Source organism: Ruditapes philippinarum, unplaced genomic scaffold (assembly GCF_026571515.1).
Source record: "Ruditapes philippinarum isolate M1 unplaced genomic scaffold, ASM2657151v2 ctg1547_1_1_1_1, whole genome shotgun sequence".
NCBI lineage: Eukaryota > Metazoa > Mollusca > Bivalvia > Venerida > Veneridae > Ruditapes > Ruditapes philippinarum.
Window position 1 is genome coordinate 27,856 of NW_026855329.1, and position 24,458 is coordinate 52,313.

The 24,458-nt window shown below is 31.7% G+C and overlaps 1 protein-coding gene across 4 annotated transcripts; it reads right to left on the minus strand.

Moving 5' to 3' along the window:
• Window positions 1–520: 520 nt before the first annotated feature.
• LOC132742966 (uncharacterized) lies at window positions 521–24,302 on the minus strand. Of its 4 annotated transcripts, none has more exons than XM_060731468.1 (4): window positions 24,192–24,302; window positions 14,281–14,329; window positions 2,669–2,948; window positions 521–1,767 (listed from the first exon to the last, which is right to left on the minus strand). In XM_060731468.1, the coding sequence occupies exons 1-4, from the start codon at window positions 24,285–24,287 to the stop codon at window positions 1,236–1,238; spliced, it is 957 nt and encodes a 318-aa protein (XP_060587451.1). In that variant the 5' UTR covers window positions 24,288–24,302; the 3' UTR covers window positions 521–1,235. The 4 variants fall into 4 exon arrangements, with proteins under 4 accessions (XP_060587451.1, XP_060587452.1, XP_060587453.1 ...); XM_060731469.1 differs by lacking the exon at window positions 24,192–24,302 and adding an exon at window positions 22,953–23,109; XM_060731470.1 differs by lacking the exon at window positions 24,192–24,302 and adding an exon at window positions 17,450–17,808.
• Between the last annotated feature and the right edge of the window lie 156 nt (window positions 24,303–24,458).

The following is a 24,458-nucleotide window of genomic DNA, read 5'->3' on the forward strand; positions in this document are numbered from 1 at the left end:
TTATATCAAAGAAATTTAACTTTCAACAAAGTAAAACTTGCATTTTCTTTCACATTCAAAGATACAATTCATTACATTAAAAACAAAAAGCAACATACACGTTACACCGACTCTCAATTCTTTATAAAATGCTAGTATGACACAAACGAGCTTAGTTGAAGCACCATCAAATTAAAACACATCACATCTGATATGCCGCCGAGAGTAGAATTTTGTAAGATGTTGATATAATGATTCCAGAAATATACAAATGTGCAGTTATATACTGGGCGTGGTCTATCTTATTTATATAACATTTACTGTCAAAGCAGGTGAGTTTCAGATTAATGTTATTCATGTTTGATATTATAAAAGAGCCAAATCTAAATAACATGTGCATAAATAATTAAAAGCATCCATTTATTATAAGATGAATTAAAATTACAACAAACTTTTATTACCTAAACATTGTACCGTACTAAAGTACTCTAAAACAAATGGAAGTAACAATGGTGTTAAAGTCTATCTTTAAAGATTTTCATTTTTGTGTTTAAAGATACATTGACATATGTATGTTTTACTCTATTGAATTATTAATATGTGGAATCATCAATGAATTACTTGTTTAAAGAAAAATTGTCTTAAATGAATATTAAAATATGTTTTCCTATCAATATCATGTCAAAACAAACAATTGACAACTGGTATCTTATAATTTTACGATTGGAAACTGGTATCTTATAATTTTAATCTTTAAAATACAAATTTAAACGTAACCAAAATGAATAACAATTAAGTTCTGTTAAAAAAAGGGAGTTAACTCTATACAAACATTAAGAAGAGTTTTACCTCCCTTTATTACAATACGATTATGCATATAAAGAAATCAGAATGGTGATGTTTATGGCAGATTACCAGGTTTTTAGTACAACAAATAATCGTTTTATTCCTAAAACGTAAAAAAAGCGTTTTCTTAGACACGCAATCTATTTTAAGAAATAACTAATGTTTTTCTTCATGTTTTGACATCATATTATTTCTAGTGATTCTGAAAATATTCAGATATTATGATTACTGCACGAACTGGGATTACAGTCAGATGTGCTTAAAAAGTCAACGAAACAAACTTTTGTTCATGAGCACGTGACGATCCTTTACCGACGAATGGAAAGTAGTATATCGTTTGCGAAGCAAATGAGGTAAATATTGCGTTTGTTTGAAGACATCTTACAGGAAATATAATAATAACCCTGCTTTCAGGTGGTCTGAATACTTTCCCACGTGATTGGATTTCTATATTTAGACGGAGGTGCACTATTACACCGTCTTCCGGGAAGTGTAAAAGATTTGCTCTTCGGAATAAGAGTTTTAGTCCTATCAGTAAGACTCAGTTTTTGAATTGACATAGATTCTGATACCCAGTCTGGATGAATTATAAAATATTCCGGATGTGCACTTTTCGGATGCGTAAATAATCCACCGTCATAATCATATTTTGAATTTTTTGTTGCTGCTGATTTTGGTCTACATACTGAATGTGACGGACTACTTTTTGCACTAGAGCTTCTTGATGAAAGCGCAGACGACATTTCCCGCTCGCCTACAGATGCTGACATGTAAGCATGTGGGATTCGGACAAACTTCTCCATGGGCTTCACAGATGGATAGCTGTGGCTGTGCCATGGGTGCGATGGATTATTTCGCTTCAGGTACGAAGCCGTTTTATGATTCTGCTCTTGCATCATATTGAGACTTACTTTAGCCACTTGTAGCACACGCCTGGGGGATCTGAAATAAAATAATGATAAGCTTATAGAAAGTAAAACTGTATTAAATACCGTTTAAGAAAATCTTTTTTGTGGCATTTTATTGTGTGCATCATATATATAGACCATTTAAATAAACCGATCTATTCCTTCATTTATGGAATTGAATATAGATTTGAAAAATTCTTCACCGGAAGTACCATGATTATTACGCCATTGTCAAGATTGTAAATCCCTCGATAATAGTTAAAAAAAACGTTTTATAGTCTTTCATTAACGATTCTTTTCACTACCATATTGCTACTGTTTAAATCATGAGAAACTTGGTTGTCAACAAGCAGTTGTCGTAAAATCGATAACGTCTGCTGTAAGAACTTTGACACACCAGGCGTGTGATCAGTAATAGTAATAAAAACAACAGATGTTGCTTTTCCATTACTTGTAAAAACGGCTTGCTTTTATTTCCTATTATCAGAGCAGCAGAGTGGCAATAAATGGGATATTTTTTTTTACAACATGCCAATGTTTCTAGTCGATCTTTCCATTTTATTTCTCGGTGATATTGATTCCGAGTGACCAATTTCCCTTTGAGAAAATGTTTCTGGCATTAATCGAAACTTAAAGAGAGAATCTGCATATTTTCTGCAATTTACCAATAACTTCTACCACTATGGGAGTTTTCATTTATTGTTAAAAAAGAACATGTTTATTCATGAAAAGCAATTTGTAACATAACGTTCTTGCCATACACTTAAAAAAGATCGTACTAAAAGCGATATGCTATTCAAGCAAAAGATATAAAACAACAACCCAGTCAGAACCGGTTTTTCATATGGATAAAAAAAAATCCGCATTTATTTTAAAAAATCGGACTCTATTTGTATTAATCACAAGGGTTCATCTATCTCCAGTTACTAATATACCTGTCACTATCATCAGGCACTGGATTGGCCTTTGACACTGCCTTTATTGCATCAACCTGGGGCATCAGTACTGATGCAGGTCGTGCGCCTGAGTCGATATTGTTCACTTTCATCGACTGCACAAACCGGGCAGGGGGAGCTGTTTTAGGTCGCAAATGATGTCGTCTGACGTAAGCGCTTTTTAACGGTCCCCTCCGCGTCTCAGCTTTCTCCTTCTCCCTATGGTGTTTGTAGGACTTGAGAGCCCTTGACATAATGTAGTCATAATCGCTATCTAAATCTGTAAAAACAACAAAAACAAACAACTCCCTGAATAAAAAGAAACAATAAAAATAATCTACACTCACCAAATTCAATCTTAAGCGTATTCCTGACACACAAAATCAATCACAAAAGACGTAAATACTGATATTTTCTCTCACTGTATCATATCAGACGCACAACAAAATGTCCGCCATGTTAAAATGGTGGAAGATTTCCAATCGATCAATACAAATATTGGAACGTTACTCAGGGAAGATGCGGAGTAATTTCCAATGTTTTACAATTATGCAGTGAAAGGCTTTCTAATTTGCCTTAAACAAGTATCACCATGGATTTACCTATGAATGACACGTCTGAATTTGATTGTGAATAAAGTATAGAAATACTGTTTCTTTTTTTTTTAAAAGAGTTTAAAAGCTTGGTATTAATTATATATTATAAGCTAAGATATCGGACTTAAATTTTGCACCATATGCCTGCTTTAAAAATCGTTTAATATACAAAATATTGTAGTATATCATAAGCAATACAATTGGAAAACATGTAGACTTATCAATATAAGATTCAATGAGGTATTGCGTGACTAACGTGACTGTATTTCTATTTCTGTATCTGATAAACGAAATGTATAGCTTGAGGAAAAAATCTCTTTATTTATATAATTTTGCAAAAAAAAACTTATATTGCTCGGACATTTTCTAAATTGTACCGTGTATTGTTCACCCTCAGAAGCAGTATGTATTAATGCCATTTTCTTTATCATGAAGTTCTTGCAATTATCTTTTCATCTCCCTCGTGAATTTATACTTAATACACGTAGATAACGTTTTGATCGATCAAACAATATTTCAGAGAAGAACTATACGTAATATACCGTAATAAAATGGCAGTTATGCTATCCGACACAAAGGACCGCCAGTGTTTTATTATTGTGGAATAAAATTGATGTATATCAGATGTAAAAGCTAAACTACCTGTGTTTATTTAACTTTACTTCAAAGACGCTATGGTATAACTGTTTCTGGCAGTTTGTAATTATAGATTAATATTTTCTTACATTTTCTTCGCTTTGATAGAATAAAATCATTTTATTTGATTAACCTGTCTAATATTATACCCAATGACTGTCAAATATTATACCCAATGACTGTTAAATATTATACCCAATGACTGTCAAATATTATACACAATAACTGTCAAATATTATACCCAATGACTGTCAAATATTATACCCAATGGATGTCAAATATTATACACAATAACTGTCAAATATTATACCCAATGACTGTCAAATATTATACCCAATGACTGTCAAATATTATACCCAATAACTGTCAAATATTATACCCAATGACTGTCAAATATTATACCCAATGACTGTCAAATATTATACCCAATGACTGTCAAATATTATACACAATAACTGTCAAATATTATACCCAATAACTGTCAAATATTATACCCAATGACTGTTAAATATTATACCCAATGTCTGTCTAATATTATACCAAATGGATGTCAAATATTATACCCAATGACTGTCAAATATTATAGCCCCCAATGGGCTGTCAAATATTATACCCAATGACTGTCAAATATTATACCCAATGACTGTCAAATATTATACCCAATGACTGTCAAATATTATACCCAATGACTGTCAAATATTATACCCAATGGCTGTCTAATATTATACCCAATGGCTGTCAAATATTATACCCAATGAATGTCAAATATTATACCCAATGACTGTCTAATATTATACCCAATGTCTGTCAAATATTATACCCAATTACTGTCTAATATTATACCCAATGGGTGTCAAATATTATACCCAATGAATGTCAAATATTATACCCAATGACTGTCTAATATTTAACCCAATGTCTGTCAAATATTATACCCAATGGCTGTCAAATATTATACCCAATGTCTGTCAGATATTATACCCAATGTCTGTCAGATATTATACCCAATGACTGTCAAATATTATACCCAATGGCTGTCTAATATTATATCCAATGGCTGTCAAATATTATACCCAATGAACGTCAAATATTATACCCAATGACTGTCTAATATTATACCCAATGTCTGTCAAATATTGTACCCAATGACTGTCAAATATTATACCCAATGGCTGTCTAATATTATACCCAATGGCTGTCTAATATATATACCCAATGGCTGTCAAAATATTATACCCAATGACTGTCAAATATTATACCCAATGACTGTCAAATATTAAAACCCAATGGCTGTCTAATATTACACCCAATGACTGTCAAATATTATACCCAATGGCTGTCAAATATTATACCCAATGAATGTCAAATATTATACCCAATGAATGTCAAATATTATACCCAATGACTGTCAAATATATATACCCAATGTCTGTCAAATATTAAACACAATGACTGTCAAATATTATACCCAATGGCTGTCAAATATTATACCCCAATGTCTGTCAAATATTATACCCAATGACTGTCAAATATTATACCCATTGGCTGTCTAATATTATACCCAATGGCTGTCAAATATTATACCCAATGTCTGTCAAATATTATACCCAATGAATGTCAAATATTTATACCCAATGACTGTTTTAAATATTATACCCAATGACTGTTAAATATTATACCCAATGGCTGTCTAATATTCTTCTTCTTCTTCCGGGTAATGTGCTGGACCCCTCTGGAGCATCGTCGCACAATTAATATTATACCCAATGACTGTTAAATATTATACCCAATGGCTGTCTAATATTATACCCAATGACTGTCAAATATTATACCAAATGGCTGTCTAATATTATACCCAATGAATGTCAAATATTATACCCAATGGTTGTCAAATATTATACCCAATGAATGTCAAATATTATACCCAATGAATGTCTAATATTATACCCAATGGCTGTCAAATATTATACCCAATGGATGTCTAATATTATACCCAATGACTGTCAAATATTATACCCAATGACTGTCAAATATTATACCCAATGAATGTCTAATATTTTACCCAATGGCTGTCAAATATTATACCCAATGAATGTCTAATATTATACCCAATGGCTGTCAAATATTATACCAAATGACTGTCAAATATTATACTCAATGGATGTCAAATATTATACCCAATGACTGTAAAATATTATACTCAATGACTGTCAAATATTATACCCAATGACTGTCAAATATTATACCCAGTGAATGTCAAATATTATACCCAATGGTTGTCAAATATTATACCCAATGAATGTCAAATATTATACCCAATGGATGTCTAATATTATACCCAAGAACTGTCAAATATTATACCCAATGACTGTCAAATATTATACCCAATGTCTGTCAAATATTATACCCAATGTCTGTCAAATATTATACCCAATGACTGTCAAATATTATACCCATTGGCTGTCTAATATTATACCCAATGGCTGTCAAATATTATACCCAATGTCTGTCAAATATTATACCCAATGAATGTCAAATATTATACCCAATGACTGTTAAATATTATACCCAATGACTGTTAAATATTATACCCAATGGCTGTCTAATATTCTTCTTCTTCTTCCGGGTAATGTGCTGGACCCCTCTGGAGCATCGTCGCACAATTAATATTATACCCAATGACTGTTAAATATTATACCCAATGGCTGTCTAATATTATACCCAATGACTGTCAAATATTATACCAAATGGCTGTCTAATATTATACCCAATGAATGTCAAATATTATACCCAATGGTTGTCAAATATTATACCCAATGAATGTCAAATATTATACCCAATGGTTGTCAAAAATTATACCCAATGAATGTCAAATATTATACCCAATGGATGTCTAATATTATACCCAATGACTGTCAATATTATACCCAATGACTGTCAAATATTATTACCCAATGAATGTCTAATATTTTACCCAATGGCTGTCAAATATTATACCAATGAATGTCTAATATTATACCCAATGGCTGTCAAATATTATACCAATGACTGTCAAATATTATACTCAATGGATGTCAAATATTATACCCAATGACTGTTAAATATTATACTCAATGACTGTCAAATATATACCCAATGACTGTCCAAATATATATACCCAATGAATGTCAAATATTATACCAATGGTTGTCAAATATTATACCCAATGAATGTCAAATATTATACCCAATGGATGTCTAATATTATACCCAATGACTGTCAAATATTATACCCAATGGATGTCTAATATTATACCCAATGACTGTCAAATATTATACCCAATGACTGTCAAATATTATACCCAATGAATGTCTAATATTTTACCCAATGGCTGTCAAATATTATTACCCAATGAATGTCTAATATTATACCCAATGGCTGTCAAATATTTTACCCAATGACTGTCAAATATTATACTCAATGGATGTCAAATATTATACCCAATGACTGTTAAATATTATACTCAATGACTGTCAAATATTATACCCAATGGATGTCAAATATTATACCCAATGAATGTCAAATATTATACCCAATGGTTGTCAAATATTATACCCAATGAATGTCAAAATATTATACCCAATGGATGTCTAATATTATACCCAATGACTGTCAAATATTATACCCAATGAAACTGTCAAATATTATACCCAATGAATGTCTAATATTTTACCCAATGGCTGTCAAATATTATACCCAATGAATGTCTAATATTATACCCAATGGCTGTCAAATATTATACCCAATGACTGTCAAATATTATACTCAATGGATGTCAAATATTATACCCAATGACTGTTTAATATTATACTCAATGACTGTCAAATATTATACCCAATGACTGTCAAATATTATACCCAATGACTGTTAAATATTATATCCAATGACTGTCAAATATTATACCCAATGACTGTTAAATATTATACCCAATGACGGTTAAATATTATACCCAATGACTGTTAAATATTATATCCAATGACTGTCTAATATTATACCCAATGACTGTTAAATATTATACCAAATGACTGTCAAATATTATACCCAATGACTGTTAAATATTATACCCAATGACTGTCAAATATTATACCAAATGACTGTTAAATATTATACCCAATGGCTGTCTAATATTATACCCAATGACTGTCAAATATTATACCAAATGGCTGTCTTATATTATACCCAGTGAATGTCAAATATTATACCCAATGGTTGTCAAATATTATACCCAATGAATGTCAAATATTATACCCAATGGTTGTCAAATATTATACCCAATGAATGTCAAATATTATACCCAATGGATGTCTAATATTATACCCAATGACTGTCAAATATTATACCCAATGACTGTCAAATATTATACCCAATGAATGTCTAATATTATACCCAATGGCTGTCAAATATTATACCCAATGACTGTCAAATATTATACCCAATGGCTGTCAAATATTATACACAATGACTGTCAAATATTATACACAATGGATGTCAAATATTATACCCAATGACTGTCAAATATTATACCCAATGACTGTCAAATATTATACCCAATGACTGTCAAATATTATACCCAATGACTGTTAAATATTATATCCAATGACTGTCAAATATTATACCCAATGACTGTTAAATATTATACCCAATGACTGTTAAATATTATATCCAATGACTGTCAAATATTATACCAATGACTGTTAAATATTATACCCAATGACGGTAAAACATTATACCCAATGACTGTTAAATATTATACCCAATGACTGTCTAATATTATACCCAATGGCTGTCTATTATTATACCCAATGACTGTCAAATATTATACCTAATGAATGTTAAATATTATACCCAATGGGTGTCAAATATTATACCCAATGTCTCTCAAATATTATACCCAATGACTGTCAAATATTATACCCAATGACTGTCAAATATTATACCCAACGACTGTCTAATATTATACCCAATGACTGTTAAATATTATACCCAATGACTGTGAAATATTATACCCAATGACTGTTAAATATTATACCCAATGGCTGTCAAATATTATACCCAATGACTGTTAAATATTGTACCCAATGGCTGTCAAATATTATACCCAATGTCTGTCAAATATTATACCCAATGGCTGTCTAATATTATACCAAATGAATTTCTAATTACATACACAATGGCTGTCAAATATTATACCCAATGACTGTCTAATATTATACACAATAGCTGTCTAATATTATACCCAATAACTGTCAAATATTATACCCCATAACTGTCATATATTATACCTGTACAGGTACCAACCGGCCGATACCTTATATTTCAGCTTTCAAACCTTACCTAAATGTGGGTAAACTGGTTGTACAATATCTGTCTGATGAAGACCTATGATATTCATGATTTACAGACGCTTGTAGAAAACACTTATTAACAGACGCTTGTAAGTAATTTCACTGAAAATAATAATCGTAATTTTGTCTACGCGATACACATTTCTATAATTATATCCTTTAACTTTCTCCTAAATATCCACATGAATAACACTAAAATCTCTTTCAGCTTCTTTATATTCATTCACCAGTTTTCATTTTCGATTCCGTTCCTTATATTAATCATTACTGAACACAATTCTTTTATAGCAATTTAAATACGGAGTACAGAAAGGATCCACTTAAAATTTCATGCATAAGAGGTACGAATATTCTTCATCGACCTTTTGTCCCGACTTTTGCTAAAAGGAAAACGGAATTTCCGCATTTATATATATTTTGAAATATATTTTAATAGTTTGTTTCCCATAATCTATAATGAAATTCTGTTTATTTATCCACAATTTATTTATACTTCAAATTTCATATCTTATTTGATTAGTTCCGTTCAGTGACAAAGTTATTCTAATTTATCTTAATTTAAAATTCAATTCTTATTGTACTTCACGTATGAAACTAGATTAATCAAATATTGTTTTGTTGTTCAAAATCTTAGTAAATTACGGTGCAGCTATCTGATACTAAAAGTCGATCGTTAGATCTTTATACAAAAGTTTTATAAATAATTGCCGATTGTTTTAATGAACACATGGTCTTAATGATCTAAGATAGGTTGAATACTGCCAAATTATCTACAAACAGAGCTTATATCGTGTGAAATTTGAACCTGAATTAGATAAACACGAATTCATCGAGTTTTAATCGGACCTATCAATAGCTTTATTTGTTTTTCATCGGAAAATATAAGGTATTGAAATTTTTGAATAGTCTTTAAATTACGATCGTACGGATAGATTATTGGACTTTTAGGAAAAATAATGAAAACTTATTGTGAAGAAATTTGACACACTTATGTCATAATACGAACGCTATAAAATAGTCCGGCTCAATTACGTATCCCGCCATCGGCCTTTTTGTAAGTTAGACAAAAGGCACGATCCGAGAGGATCCGATTTCGCTCGCGTATAATACACCATATACTGTTTAATAGACAAGATCCGATATGCGTGTGTCAATTAAAACAAAAGACATTAATTATGCATTGAAATAAGAAACTTAATAGATTATTACATAACTCTTTATCTTTCATGAAAAGAGTCGTTCTTTTCTGACATAGCAAATTTACTGTTTTCACAATTTTTATATGTTTTTAAATTACAGCTGATTTGTTGAATTGAAGTTAAATTCAAAGACGACATGTGAAAGTTTAGACTTATCATAAACATATTTATTTTGTTCTGTTCTGTTCTGTTTATTTTAAAGTACTACCGACAGCGTTATTGACTATAGCAATTAATCAAACATCAAAAGGTTGTATGCTCAAAGCATGCTTAAAATGTTTATGTTTTTAATTTCTAAGTTTCGGTGCCTTTTCATAAATAATTATTACGACCCCCAACCCATTTGTATGGCGCCTTCGACTCTTTTTTCTTATTGCTTTCCGACATACGTTCTTTTGTTTACCAAACAAAATCATCTAAACAAACCAATGTTCTTTTATAATGACTATAAACACTAAAAATTTCATTTCTCTTTCCTAAACCTGTTTTTTTTTCACCAACCGCCATCTAACCGATTCAGCGTAAGAATCGTTACGAAATTGCTTAGCAATTAGTATTCACGCAAACACGATGGAATTTGTGTCCCTCTACATTGCATCAAATTTAAAATGTCAATCATTAGAGATAGTAAAACTGATGACAGTAGTAAAGAGATAAAATGTACTATTATACACTGCCGATAAACAAAGCACGCTAATAAATATGCAAAGTAACATGTCGATGCGCAAGACACACAGTCGATACTCAAGGGATACGGCCGACATATAAAGCACCATGTCAATACACAAAGCACCCCGCCGCTAATGCGTAAAATACCAGCCGTTACACTAAGCACACTACCGATAGATAATACACCAAGCACCCTGTCCCTGTCGATACATAAAGCACTCTGTCGATACATAAATCACCCTGTTGATACATAAATCACCCTGTCGATACACAAATCACCCTGTCGATAAATAAAATCACCCTGTCAATACAGAAATCTATCTGTCGATACATAAATCACCCTGTCGATACATAAATCACCCAGTCGTTACATAAATCACCCTGTCGATACACAAATCACCCTGTCGTTACATAAATCACCCTGTCGATACACATATTACCCTGTCGATACATAAATCACCCTGTCGTTACATAATTTACCCTGTCGATACACAAATCATCCTGTCGTTACATAAATCACCCTGTCGATACACATATTACCCTTTCGATACATAAATCACCCTGTCGATACATAAAGCACCCTGTCGATACAGAAATCACCCTGTCGATACAGAAATCACACTGTCGATACATGAATCACCCTGTCGATACACAAATCACCCTGTCGATACATAAATCACCCTGTCGATACACAAACCACCCTGTCGATACATAAATCACCCTGTCGATACACATATTACCCTGTCGATACACAAATCACCCTGTCGATACATAAATCACCCTGTCGATACACATATTACCCTGTCGATACACAAATCACCCTGTCGTTACATAAATCACCCTGTCGATACACATATTACCCTGTCGTTACATAAATCACCCTGTCGATACACAAACCACCCTGTCGATACATAAATCACCCTGTCGATACACATATTACCCTGTCGATACACAAATCACCCTGTCGATACATAAATCACCCTGTCGATACACAAATCACCCTGTCGTTACATAAATCACCCTGTCGATACACAAATCACCCTGTCGTTACATAAATCACCCTGTCGATACATAAATCACCCTGGCGATACACAAATCACCCTGTTGATACATAAATCACCCTGTCGTTACACAAATCACCCTGTCGATACACAAATCACCCTGTCGATACACAAAGCACCCTGTCGATACACAAAGCACCCTTTCGATACACAAATCACCCTGTCGTTACATAAATCACCCTGTCGATACATAAATCACCCTGTCGATACACAAATCACCCTGTCGATACATAAATCACCCTGTCGTTATACAAATCACCCTGTCGATACACAAATCACCCGTCGATACACAAAGCACCCTGTCGATACACAAAGCACCCTTTCGATACACAAATCACCCTGTCGATACATAAATCACCCTGTCGTTACACAAATCACCCTGTCGATACACAAAGCACCCTGTCGATACACAAAGCACCCTTTCGATACACAAATCACCTTGTCGGTACATTAATCACCCTGTCGATACACAAATCACCCTGTCGTTACATAAATCACCCTGTCGATACATATATATACCCTGTCGATACACAAATCACCCTGTCGATACACAACCACCCTGTCTATACATAAATCACCCTGTCGTTACACAAATCACCCTGTCGATACATAAATCACCATGTAGATACACAAATCACCCTGTCGTTACATAAATCACCCTGTCGATACACAAACCACCCTGTCGATACATAAATCACCCCGTCGATACACAAATCACCCTGTCGTTACATAAATCACCCTGTCGATACACATATTACCCTGTCGATACACAAACCACCCTGTCGATACACAAACCACCCTGTCGATACATAAATCATCCTGTCGATACAGAAATCACCCTGTCGATACATAAATCACCTTGTCGATACATAAATCACCCTGTCGATACACAAATCACCCTGTCGATACAGAAATCACACTGTCGATACAGAAATCACCCTGTCGATACATAAATCACCCTGTCGATACACAAATCACCCTGTCGATACATAAATCACCCTGTCGATACACAAATCACCCTGTCGATACATAAATCACACTGTCGATACATAAATCACCCTGTCGATACACAAATCACCCTGTCGATACATAAATCACCCTGTCGATACACAAATCACCCTGTCGATACAGAAATCACTCTTTCGATACACAAATCACCCTGTCGTAACATAAATCACCCTGTCGATACACAAATCACCCTGTCGATACACAAAACACTGTCGATACACAAATCACCCTGTCGATACAGAAATCACACTGTCGATACAGAAATCACCCTGTCGTTACACAAATCACACTGTCGATACAGAAATGACCCTGTCGATACACAAATCTCCCTGTCGATACAGAAATCACACTGTCGATACAGAAATCACACTGTCGATACATAAATCACCCTGTCGATACACAAATCACCCTGTCGATACACAAATCACAGTGTCGATACACAAATCACACTGTCGATACACATATTACCCTGTCGATACACAAATCACCCTGTCGATACATAAATCACCCTGTCGATACATAAATCACACTGTCGATACATAAATCACGCTGTCGATATAGAAATCACACTGTCGATACAGAAATCACAATGTCGATACATAAATCACCCTGTCGATACACAAATCACACTGTCGATACAGAAATCACCCTGTCGATACACAAATCACCCTGTCGATACAGAAATCACACTGTCGATACACAAATCACACTGTCGATACATAAATCACCCTGTCGATACACAAATCACCATGTCGATACATAAATCACACTGTCGATACATAAATCACCCTGTCGATACAGAAATCACCCTGTCGATACACAAATCACCCTGTCGATACAGAAATCACACTGTCGAAACATTTAGGGAATATTTATTAACAACAATATAAGTGAAAATTTACGCCGTCTGATTGCCAGATAAAGTAAAGTTTCTCAAGTCTGAGCAGCACTCATACAATAATCATACTTATTTGACCTTGTTCCAGGCAGCAAGCAGTTGAATCTTTATCACACTTATCATATTGAAGTGAAAGCATACCGATTTGAAATGATACTCACCATAATTGGAGGCTACGGGAACCCTGATTGCGTAGTTCTGACTGTCAGTCTGAAAAGACAGATTTTAATATGAGAAACAGTTAGTATATGTTATATGAGAAAGACAACAGTTAGCTGTTATATGAGACAACAATAAGAATATATTATATGAGAGATATGCAAGTTAGTTCATGCTATATGAGAGAGACAAAAGTTACCATATGCTAAATATATGGGACAGCAGTCAGTATATATTATATGAGAAAGAAACCATTTAATAGACATGCATGTTATATGAGATAGACAAAAGCAAGCATTGTTTAAACGAAAGAGATACCATTTGGTATACGTGTATGTTATAAATGAAAATGATACAAGTTAGTATATGATATAAAAGAAAGACACCAGTTAATGTACGTTATATGACAGAGACAATATTAAGTATATGATATAAAAGAAAAAAGCCAGTTATTATACAATTATTGACTAGCCATTGAATATGATGTGATATTCACCGGCAGATGACATATTGACCGAGGCGATAGCCGAGGTCAATATGACTTTCTGCCGGTGAATATCACATCATATTCAATGGCTCAATAGTCAATAATTGTTTTATTATATGATAAGGCTAAGAAATAAAAAAAGAATCACGAAAAGTACAACCTTATATATATGTACAAATTTTGCCTATTTGAAGCGCGGGAAAAAAGACGCACGTGTTAGGCGTGCAACGACTTCGCGAACGCTGCGCATACAAAAGTAATTCAAGTTTATACTCATCATTGCGGTGTAGCCTTTAAGTAAAATGGTAATGTATTGATATTTTAATCGAGAAATATGCCATAAAGAACAAAAAGCAACAATTATTTTTTAAGTAACACGCATATTTAACAGTCTACGGTTTATGATCATTGAATATGAGTCTCAATCTATTTTTAGACTGGGAAAATCCAATTTAGCCAGTGAATATGATACTACATCCAGTAAATATGATTTTGTAAAAAGTTCTGTTGACTACTGTTTGGACCAATGAGATTGCAGCTATATTTAGATCATATAATAATATACGTTATATGACAGAGACGAAATTAAGTATATGTTATATGACATAGACGAGATTTAATATATGTTATACGAGAAAGACAAATATATGTTAAATCAGAGGAACCCTTACTGGTTAGTATGTTATATATGAAAAAGACACAAGTGTGTATATGTTGTATTGTATAAGTAAGTTATGTAATATTCGAGTTATATACATGTATGTTATATGAGAGAAATGTCAATAAGTATGTGTTGTACAATGCGCGTTTGTTACATCGATTTTCATTGGATACAGCGCGTCATGTATATAATGTATAAACACTGCTGCTGTCATTTTATGAAGTTATTTTCGTATTTCCAGACACAAAATTGTCCTATTGTTATTTCAAATCGTTATAAAGTTTTCTGACCATATATTCACCGTTGTTTTTATTGACTTCATTTTTTGTAAAAAATAAAAAAAACAACAACACGTTATTAACATAGGCTATGCTGCTGGTAAACATAAAGTGTTTATGAAAATATACAGTAATATATTTTTTTTTGCATCCAAATAACGTTTGAATTTGGTTTCAATATGGTTTGATTTATTTTTATTAACGTAATTTTCTGTGCACTGACGAATCGAATGAGCTCTAAAAGAGAGATTATGTTCGGTGAATTAAGCACGTGCATATTATGTAGGCTTATTAAGCACAATATCTCTATTTTTCCTACAACTTTGATTTAAACTTGATTGATATACGAATCCAATATGTGCATAGCAGAGCAGTTAATATTGCAAATTAATTCAATTTGACTATCTGAATATCATTACTTCAAAATTAAAATCTTAAATCCGGGATTAACCTCAAAATCCCGTTGATATTAACTATTACTTAATTAAATTCTTCAGTCAGTTGCATTTATGTAGCGGATTAATCGCGTAAGATTACGCGTTTCCGTAATCAAACATGCATAATCCAATATAAAATAGCTTATTGCGCGTTTTATGGTCCCAGATTGATGTACAATTTGAATATATAATACCCAAACCGTTACGTCACATTCGTCAATAAAATAACATGTCCATGTACATGTTTAAAGTGGATTGGTCTACAATGGCAAAATGTTCCATAAATGATTTTAAAATTTTTAAAACAATAGAAATGTATCATTGGGACAGTCTTATAACATATTTCTAGGAAAATGATGATAGAGTTTTGTATATGCTATATATAAATATGTAAACATCGGATCATGTATCTCACACTTTGCTACAATACCCATTTCTAATTCTTTTGTATTTTTTGTATGATACTAAATACATTTTTACGTTTTTTTATGGTATAACATAACTTCCATTTCGGACCAATTCACTTTAAGTCTCCTTTGTAGGAGTTATATTAAAAGTAGTTTATTAATATGTCAAAGGTCTATCAGAATCTCAAACTTTAACAAAATATTATGTGCGTGTAAAACAAAATGAGTGCAAAATAAATTGACTCGTGTTTTATGGCACCCACGAGAAAAAGGTAGCAATTTCATAGCTATCATAATTAAACATCTTTTACAACATATATATAGACATGATTTATTGGAACATAGGTTACAACATCTTATAATCCCATGGCATATCAAAATTTTTTTATTACAGTAAGGACTATAATTATAATACATGGACCACTATCGGGAATATGGTATATCCGGTCTGGGATCTTGCTGGTCAGATCACACGCGAAGCTTCCGAGTCTCGTGTCATCCTAGTCTTCGAAAGTGCACTCTGGCAATAACACGTGACCGTGACATCATTTGCATTATATACAAACAAAGCGTTAAAGCGCGCAAATCAATGTTAGCGTTTCACTGGTGCCTCAACGAAAAAATAGTAGTTTTTACTATAAACCACTCTTATTTTAGATGGGAATATGTGATAAAAAGAAAATTATATTCGTGTAGATTCAATACTAAATTTATTTAACTGGTGAAATAAATTAAGTATCAAATCCACACTCATTTTTTATCTTTAAAACCCTAATAGTGATACATTAGTAACACACATAACTTTACCATTTGTATTTGTTTATATATTCAAAAACTTGCAAGATCAACAATAAAATTTATATTCAATATAGAGAAAAAAGATGTTCACGCAATAGCTAACCTTTTCAGTTTGCACTGGCTCTTCCATTATTTTTCAGTTATGTATTGTATAACTTCTCTTTCAAAGTTCTTTTAAAATCATAAGTATCCATTTTTGCTATTTCCTTTTAAAAAATTCATAAACACTGAATTAAAATACTAGCACAAACTGTCATAAAAATCCATCCAAAATTGTGCATAATCCGTTAACATTCATTTCCCCGCATAGTGTATATCTTATATATATTTAGTAGGCGTTAATCCGCACATCCTTTTTTTATATTTGAACACACTCGCATTTAACTTCAAACTTTAATGTTTAAAAGTACATTTCAACCAAAAAACGATACTCATCAAATACAAAATTGCCACTACTCTTTATTTCGTTATTCAAATACAAATTTAACTTTAATGATTTAAATACCCAACCACGTTTAACTTGTCATGATTTATATTCTTAAAGATTATTAAACATTCAAAAGTTGTTTACTAAAAGTTTAAACTTGCATTCAGTGTTAATAAATCTCTTTTGATATATCTTTTTGATCAGATTTTGTTAGGCAAACATATAGTTTGATTAATTTATGCAAAAAATAACCCTGCGAGATTATCATTAAAGCAGATATCAAGAATATGAGAAAAAAAAATGCGAAAGGTTCTTAGTAACATAAGAATGTGAGTGGTTTAGTGTAAATTTAAAATAAAGTCAATATGTCTCTATTTTGTTTTTAAAATTAGATATATTCGGACAATCTAGAAGCGAACTTCACTTAGCTTAAAGGCCCATTATGCCTCGCAAATGCGTTTATATTATTTCTAAAGCATTGTTTGTTTTTTTCTGTACTTTTGTAGTTTCCAAAATGTTACTCATTGGCCAATTACTATAACCAGGTTTATCTTCTGTTGCTTTTGTCAATAAGAACAGTCATACTGATTAAGTATTTTGTATGGGACTTTGTTAACATTTTAATACTTTTCACATTTAGTTGTACTTTTTCATAGTTCATGTTCTACCATTCTTAGCATGTTAACATTTATTCGTTTCTGAGGCATAATATACCTTTGAAATATATGAATAAACAATACATATAAGATTACTTATATGATATACAACATTTCTACGATGATAAAATTAGATGGATTTTATTGCAATTCTATAAAACAATACGACATTTAAAAGATAAGATATACATGTGTAACTATTCTCGGTCATACGTTTAAACTTTGTCCCTCTTTCATTTTCAGTCTCGATATATATATTATGAATATATATAAATTCATACTCTATTTTTGTCTCATTCCTATACATACATTTTTTAATACATATATATACAAATATTCACATACAACATGCATACGACTATTCTATTTAAGAATTTTAAGAGATATTATATCGATGAAAAACATATTCAAGACCTATTACAGTATGACTAAAATCAAATAGTAAAAGTACAATGCACAACGGTATATGAACAGAATATTAAAAGTTAGGTAACCGAAAATAAAAAAAAACTGCACTAAAAAGATCATGAAAGAAACTGAGACCCTAGACTGTAATAGGTATTGTAAGCGCGTATAAAACATATTATAAGATGGATTATCACCCAAGTCTGTTTAACTGTGACCAACGACAATGCACCTGACTTTGACATCAAGGTTATACCATTCACTAATTAAAATATATATTTTATATTTTGGATACGAGATTTTGGGAGTTGGGAATAATTAAAAATTTTCTTCAAATAATCTTAAGTGCTCTTGTAATAAATTGATTATGTTCTATATAAAGTTAAACTTTAGCATAAATATAGAAATTTAAAATGAATTACTACATTTTTTCACATTACAGTAAAACGAAAACAGCCGAGCAAGTTTTTTAAGGTAATTATTTATCCTATTTAAATTACGAAATTTGAATTTCTTGGACACGTAAAACGGAAATATATGCAATTGTGCAAACATAAAATAATAATGAAGTAATATCATTTGGTGCGCTATTTTTAGCCCAATTTGAGTGAACAGCATTGCAACGCTTTAAATTTTCATAAAAAGAATAATTAGCTGGAAACAGAATGAGCGAAATATCTGAAATTTTGCACACAAATAATTGGTCTAGACCCTCATCAAAATTAATGAAAAATCAATCTCGAAATATTATTATTATTATTTGCAAGCCCAAAAATCCTCAGTGGAGTCCCTTTAATACATTTTGATTTGAATATCAAGTTTACAATACATCTACCTTGGTTTTCAGTAGTATGAATTTAACATTAATTACACGTATATTTGTGAAAAACAGTAATTGCAATACCTCATGACTATTAGTTCTTGATTGCACATGTTTACATTTCAAAAGTCGGTCAATCTTTTAATGGTGTAAAATCAATATCAAATTAATGCCTATTTTCCGATTTTAATACGAATAGTAAATTTCTTGTTTGCAAAATAAACATATTAACATTTTAATGACCGTTTTGCTAACAGTGTGTCGATATGCTATGATCTTGTACATTTTTTTACCTGTCAATTTAACTGTTGACAGACAATTCAGAAATTTCTAGAATTTCCTTTAAAGGAATACTTACCATTTGTACATTAAAGGGTCATTATGCCCCAGAAATGCTTTTATAATTATTTCTCAGACGTTTTTATTTTTGATTTTTTGGTGTCTTATTATCGACTTTTTGGCCAGTTACCGGAACCATATTTTTTCGTTTGCTTTTAGAAAATAAGTTAGTTAGAGTGATTTGGTATTTTGTATTGAAGTCAAAATACTACTTTGTTTATATTTTAAAAATACTTTTCACATTCAGCGATACTTTCTTCATGTGTAAAGCATGACCTAAATATATAAACATTATAAATATCTAATTAAAGGCCCATTATGCCTCAGAAATGCTATCATTTTTATTTCTCAAAAACCTTTTATGTTTGGTATATTGTTATAGTTGCATTTGCGCAGTCTGATCAGGATCCATGCTGTTCGCTTACAAACCCTATTACAAGTAGAGAAACTGATAGCGAACAGCATGGATTCTGATCAGACTGCGCGGATGCGCAGGCTGGTCTGGATCCATGCTGGTCGCAAACCCATTATGTTGGTTTTGTCATGACGCGGCTTACATCTCGTTTTCTTATTAATTAAAATTGAAGTAACTCTTAAGAAGAGAAGATCAGCGTTTTCGGCACAAAATATGCAAAGCAATATGAAAATATGGAGAGGTATAATGAAAGTAGGTATAAATTACAAATGTCAACATCGTACCCAGGTCAAATACCATTGATTAGCGATCTTTTATTGTACTTTTTATACGATTTCTGTTTACTACAATAATGTACCATAATATTTTTAAATCCTGTGAAAATAACTCTCCGCTCTTTTCTATTTGAACAAATTTCTTGAATAAACGTTTAAATTACACTGTTTACAGTCAAAAGAAAAATGTGAAAAGGTGAACACCACCAAATACAATAGCTGGTTCACTGACAAGTATATATTTTATGTCAACTTGACTATTATATTGCAATCTGTTCTCTGTTTATTTTCAATTTGCCGGAAGGATGCACATGGCTTATTGAAATGGGTCTTGTATATAATTAGTTGCACGAGTTTCTGAAGGGATATACTGGAGCATGTCTGCATGAGAAGCTTTATCTAGCTATACCTTATCTGACCACATCCCCTACCTTATCTGACTCCTAGCCTGATCCCCAATACTCTCCCTACTCTTACGCTATATAACTTTGCATAGAAAGAACTTGAGTGCTAATTGTTGTGCAATCACTTGTTAAAAGTAAGGAGCGCACGTGCTCACTATCAAGTGCGAAAATAATCATGATTTCGTGCGGACGCATTATTTTTTACTTCCGCAGTGATCGAATTGCAATATCGAAATGATAAAGTGTATATTTAAGGGAAATTCCGTATACTTATTTATTTTAAGCAAAACTATTGTCATATTTGGTATCAAAATTTGTAGTTAATTGACTACACGATGGGTTACATTTGTTGAAATTTGATTATTATCAGAACTTTGGTTAAGCAGCTGAGGGATGTAAATATATATATAACTCTCCGTTCTTTTCTATTATATTTTAATATTAATCTCTATATATATATCAAACCATTGTATTGTCAATACATTTTTGCAATTTTGGTACCAAATTAGGCAATATTTCCTTATGTATGTGTACGGAATTTCCAAGTTATTAATTGCGCACTTTCTTTTGCAAGTGAGTATATCAGATATTATTATTATTTTATTATGAATTGATACCGGAAAGTATTGTATGAACATGACCACTTGTTAACATAAAATAAAATGCGTGCGGGCGTCGCAATAAGAACATGCGCATATATGATGAATATAACTATTTTCCAATATCCCCTCTGTGCCTACGTAAATAGTATTGATTCAACTTCAAGTAAGACAAGAGAGACCATGAAACAAATGACTTAATTATCTCGCAACACAGTTGTGTCCCTTGCACCAATATCGCATTTACTTAATATAATATTTGTTTTAAATTTAAAAGAAAAATAAACAATATGCTCAAGATTTGTTTATAATTTTGATAATTTTTCTTAAAAAAAAAAAGGTTTGATACTAAAAATATTGTCAAGTTTACAAATAAAGTAATGTTTTTTTTATTAACATAAAAAATACCTTTAATTATAAAAAAATGCAGATATATTTAGTATGGCTCTACGTATTAAATATTTGCTTATTAAAATGTTCATGGTGTCATAATATAAAAATATAAAGTTCCACACGTGCTGTGAATATTTATATTTATAGTACTTCTTCTATAAAAACAGTACTCTCACATTGATTAGCGTGTGGCTGTAATTTTGAAAATGTTATCAATAATATCAATATATCAAAACAATTATTATGAGATAAACATATGTTGCAATCTTTTAACTATAAAATGCTTTGATATATATATTAGAGAATGAATATCATTTTCTATTAGTTTGCCTCAAATACAGAGAACAAAGGCGTAAATTTTTGAAGAACTATTATTGTCATTGGCCGACATTAACGAAATTTAGAAATCATATGTCTTCTACATCAAATGCAACTATTATAAATTTGTCCAAATTCATATATTTTGCAACAATACAACGTGTCTCTTGATCAAAATTATACAAAAAAAGTATTTACATGAAGTGCTTTTATTTAATTAAACAGAGATATACATCAATACACATCATTATACTGTATAGTTATCTTTTTTTCTTAAACTTCACACAGCGTCGCCTTATAGTATTGTTAATATTTATGTTATCACATAAAATCTTATTTCGTAAAATGTTTAGGAAATAAATTACTATGTATTTGTCTTTACAGTACTCCTCTGTAAATTATATAAACATGCATGTCTTTCCATTTTCACTGAACTGGTTACATTTTGTATGGCTATAAACTTGTTATTTGTTTTATGCCAATAAAATTATTTGAGTTTAGTTGAGTTGAAAAAAATGTGATCAAAATTTGTGCTGTGTATACTAGAATACGTACCTTGATTTGAACACAGTGGTTCAGACTGTCCAACTCGCTGTTGGCAAACTGATAATAAACCATTTTATCCGAAAGAGAAATTTCATTCAAACTAAAACTCAATTTAACACTGTACTTCCGTTCAGATAACCATTATAAAATTTTATATCAAGATTATCGACAGACAAATTCTTTGGGTATTATATTTTGTCATTTTTTTTACCGCTGATTTAATGTCAGTAAGATCAACGAGAATAACTAAGCGGAAACTCACGAAATATCCCGAGTTGTATATCTTATATACCGGAAAACACCGATCGTCTTCACGGAAATCTACGAACATATCGTCTTAGGTATCCGATAACGGGGACATATCCGATATCAGTGACATAACAGTATAGCTTTCACTTAAAACAATAGTAGATTTATGTACAAATGAGAGTTTAAAGATTAATCACTAACTGATAAGATCGTTCATGGGTTTAGAAAAAATTAAAGGCCCGTTATGCCCCAGAAGTGCTTAAATTTGTATTTCCTAAAAGCTAAAATGTACTGACTACACGATGGTTTAATTTATTTGAAATTTGATCATTTTCAAAATTTTGTTTAAAAAACCGTTGCGTAATTTAACACAATGAGTTACTTTCTTCGGGACTGGTAATAATCATCTGACATGCACTAAAAATAAGAAAGATGAACATTATTCGTTTCTGAGGTATAATGTGTCTTAAATTTATGACCTAATAACAACAACAACAACAACAACAATAATAATAATAATAATAATTATGCTAAAAAAATATTAATAATAAGTATATAATTATATTACGCATTTAATATCGTATGTATGTATATAAAAATGAAACGTAAATAACTTATTAGACTATGTTAACCAGTAAAATATTATATCAGTGAAATATAACCCTTACCACGCACAGGAAAACACTCAAACATTCATAGTATTCTTAGTATTCTTATTGGTAATCATATAAAAATGCAAGATTAAAGCAGTTTGCCTCTTGCGACACCCACACTCACCTGCATGCAATTCCCACCCACCCCTGTGTTGTCCTATGATGTAAACCCGTGTATTTAGATATACAAGGACAAGCACGAAAGTACGAAAACACGACAAAGAGAGCACTTTATGTTCGTGTTTTCGCCTAACGCCTCGCGTACGAAAATACGACATGGCATAAATCAGCCATCATACATTAATCTTATTTTTACAATTTTCAAAATTCGAAAGTACTCACTTACCCTCTTCTTCGCAATCAGACCGCATTTTAAATGACCTGCCGACCAGTACTCGGGGTATTCAACTAATCCTAGACCAGTGAATGACGTGAAAAACATTATCGTCTGCTTCTCAAGCCACCGTTTCCTTTGACGTGATGAAGAACTATAAGTTCATCCTCAATACGTTTTCTTTGCATTGTCAAACCACTTGTATCTTCCAGCACTTGCTTACTAAAATATGTTTCAGGGTTTGCTATAAACTTTAGAGAGAAAAACACAATTATTTGT

Coding starts and splice junctions, on each gene's coding strand:
- LOC132742966 (XM_060731468.1), bottom strand. CDS start 24,287: ATGTTTTTCACGTCATTCACTGGTCTAGGATTAGTTGAATACCCCGAG. Junction 14,330..24,191: donor GTCTGATTGCGAAGAAGAGG/GTAAGTGAGTAC, acceptor CTGTCTTTTCAG/ACTGACAGTCAGAACTACGC. Junction 1,768..2,668: donor GTGCCTGATGATAGTGACAG/GTATATTAGTAA, acceptor ATTTTATTTCAG/ATCCCCCAGGCGTGTGCTAC.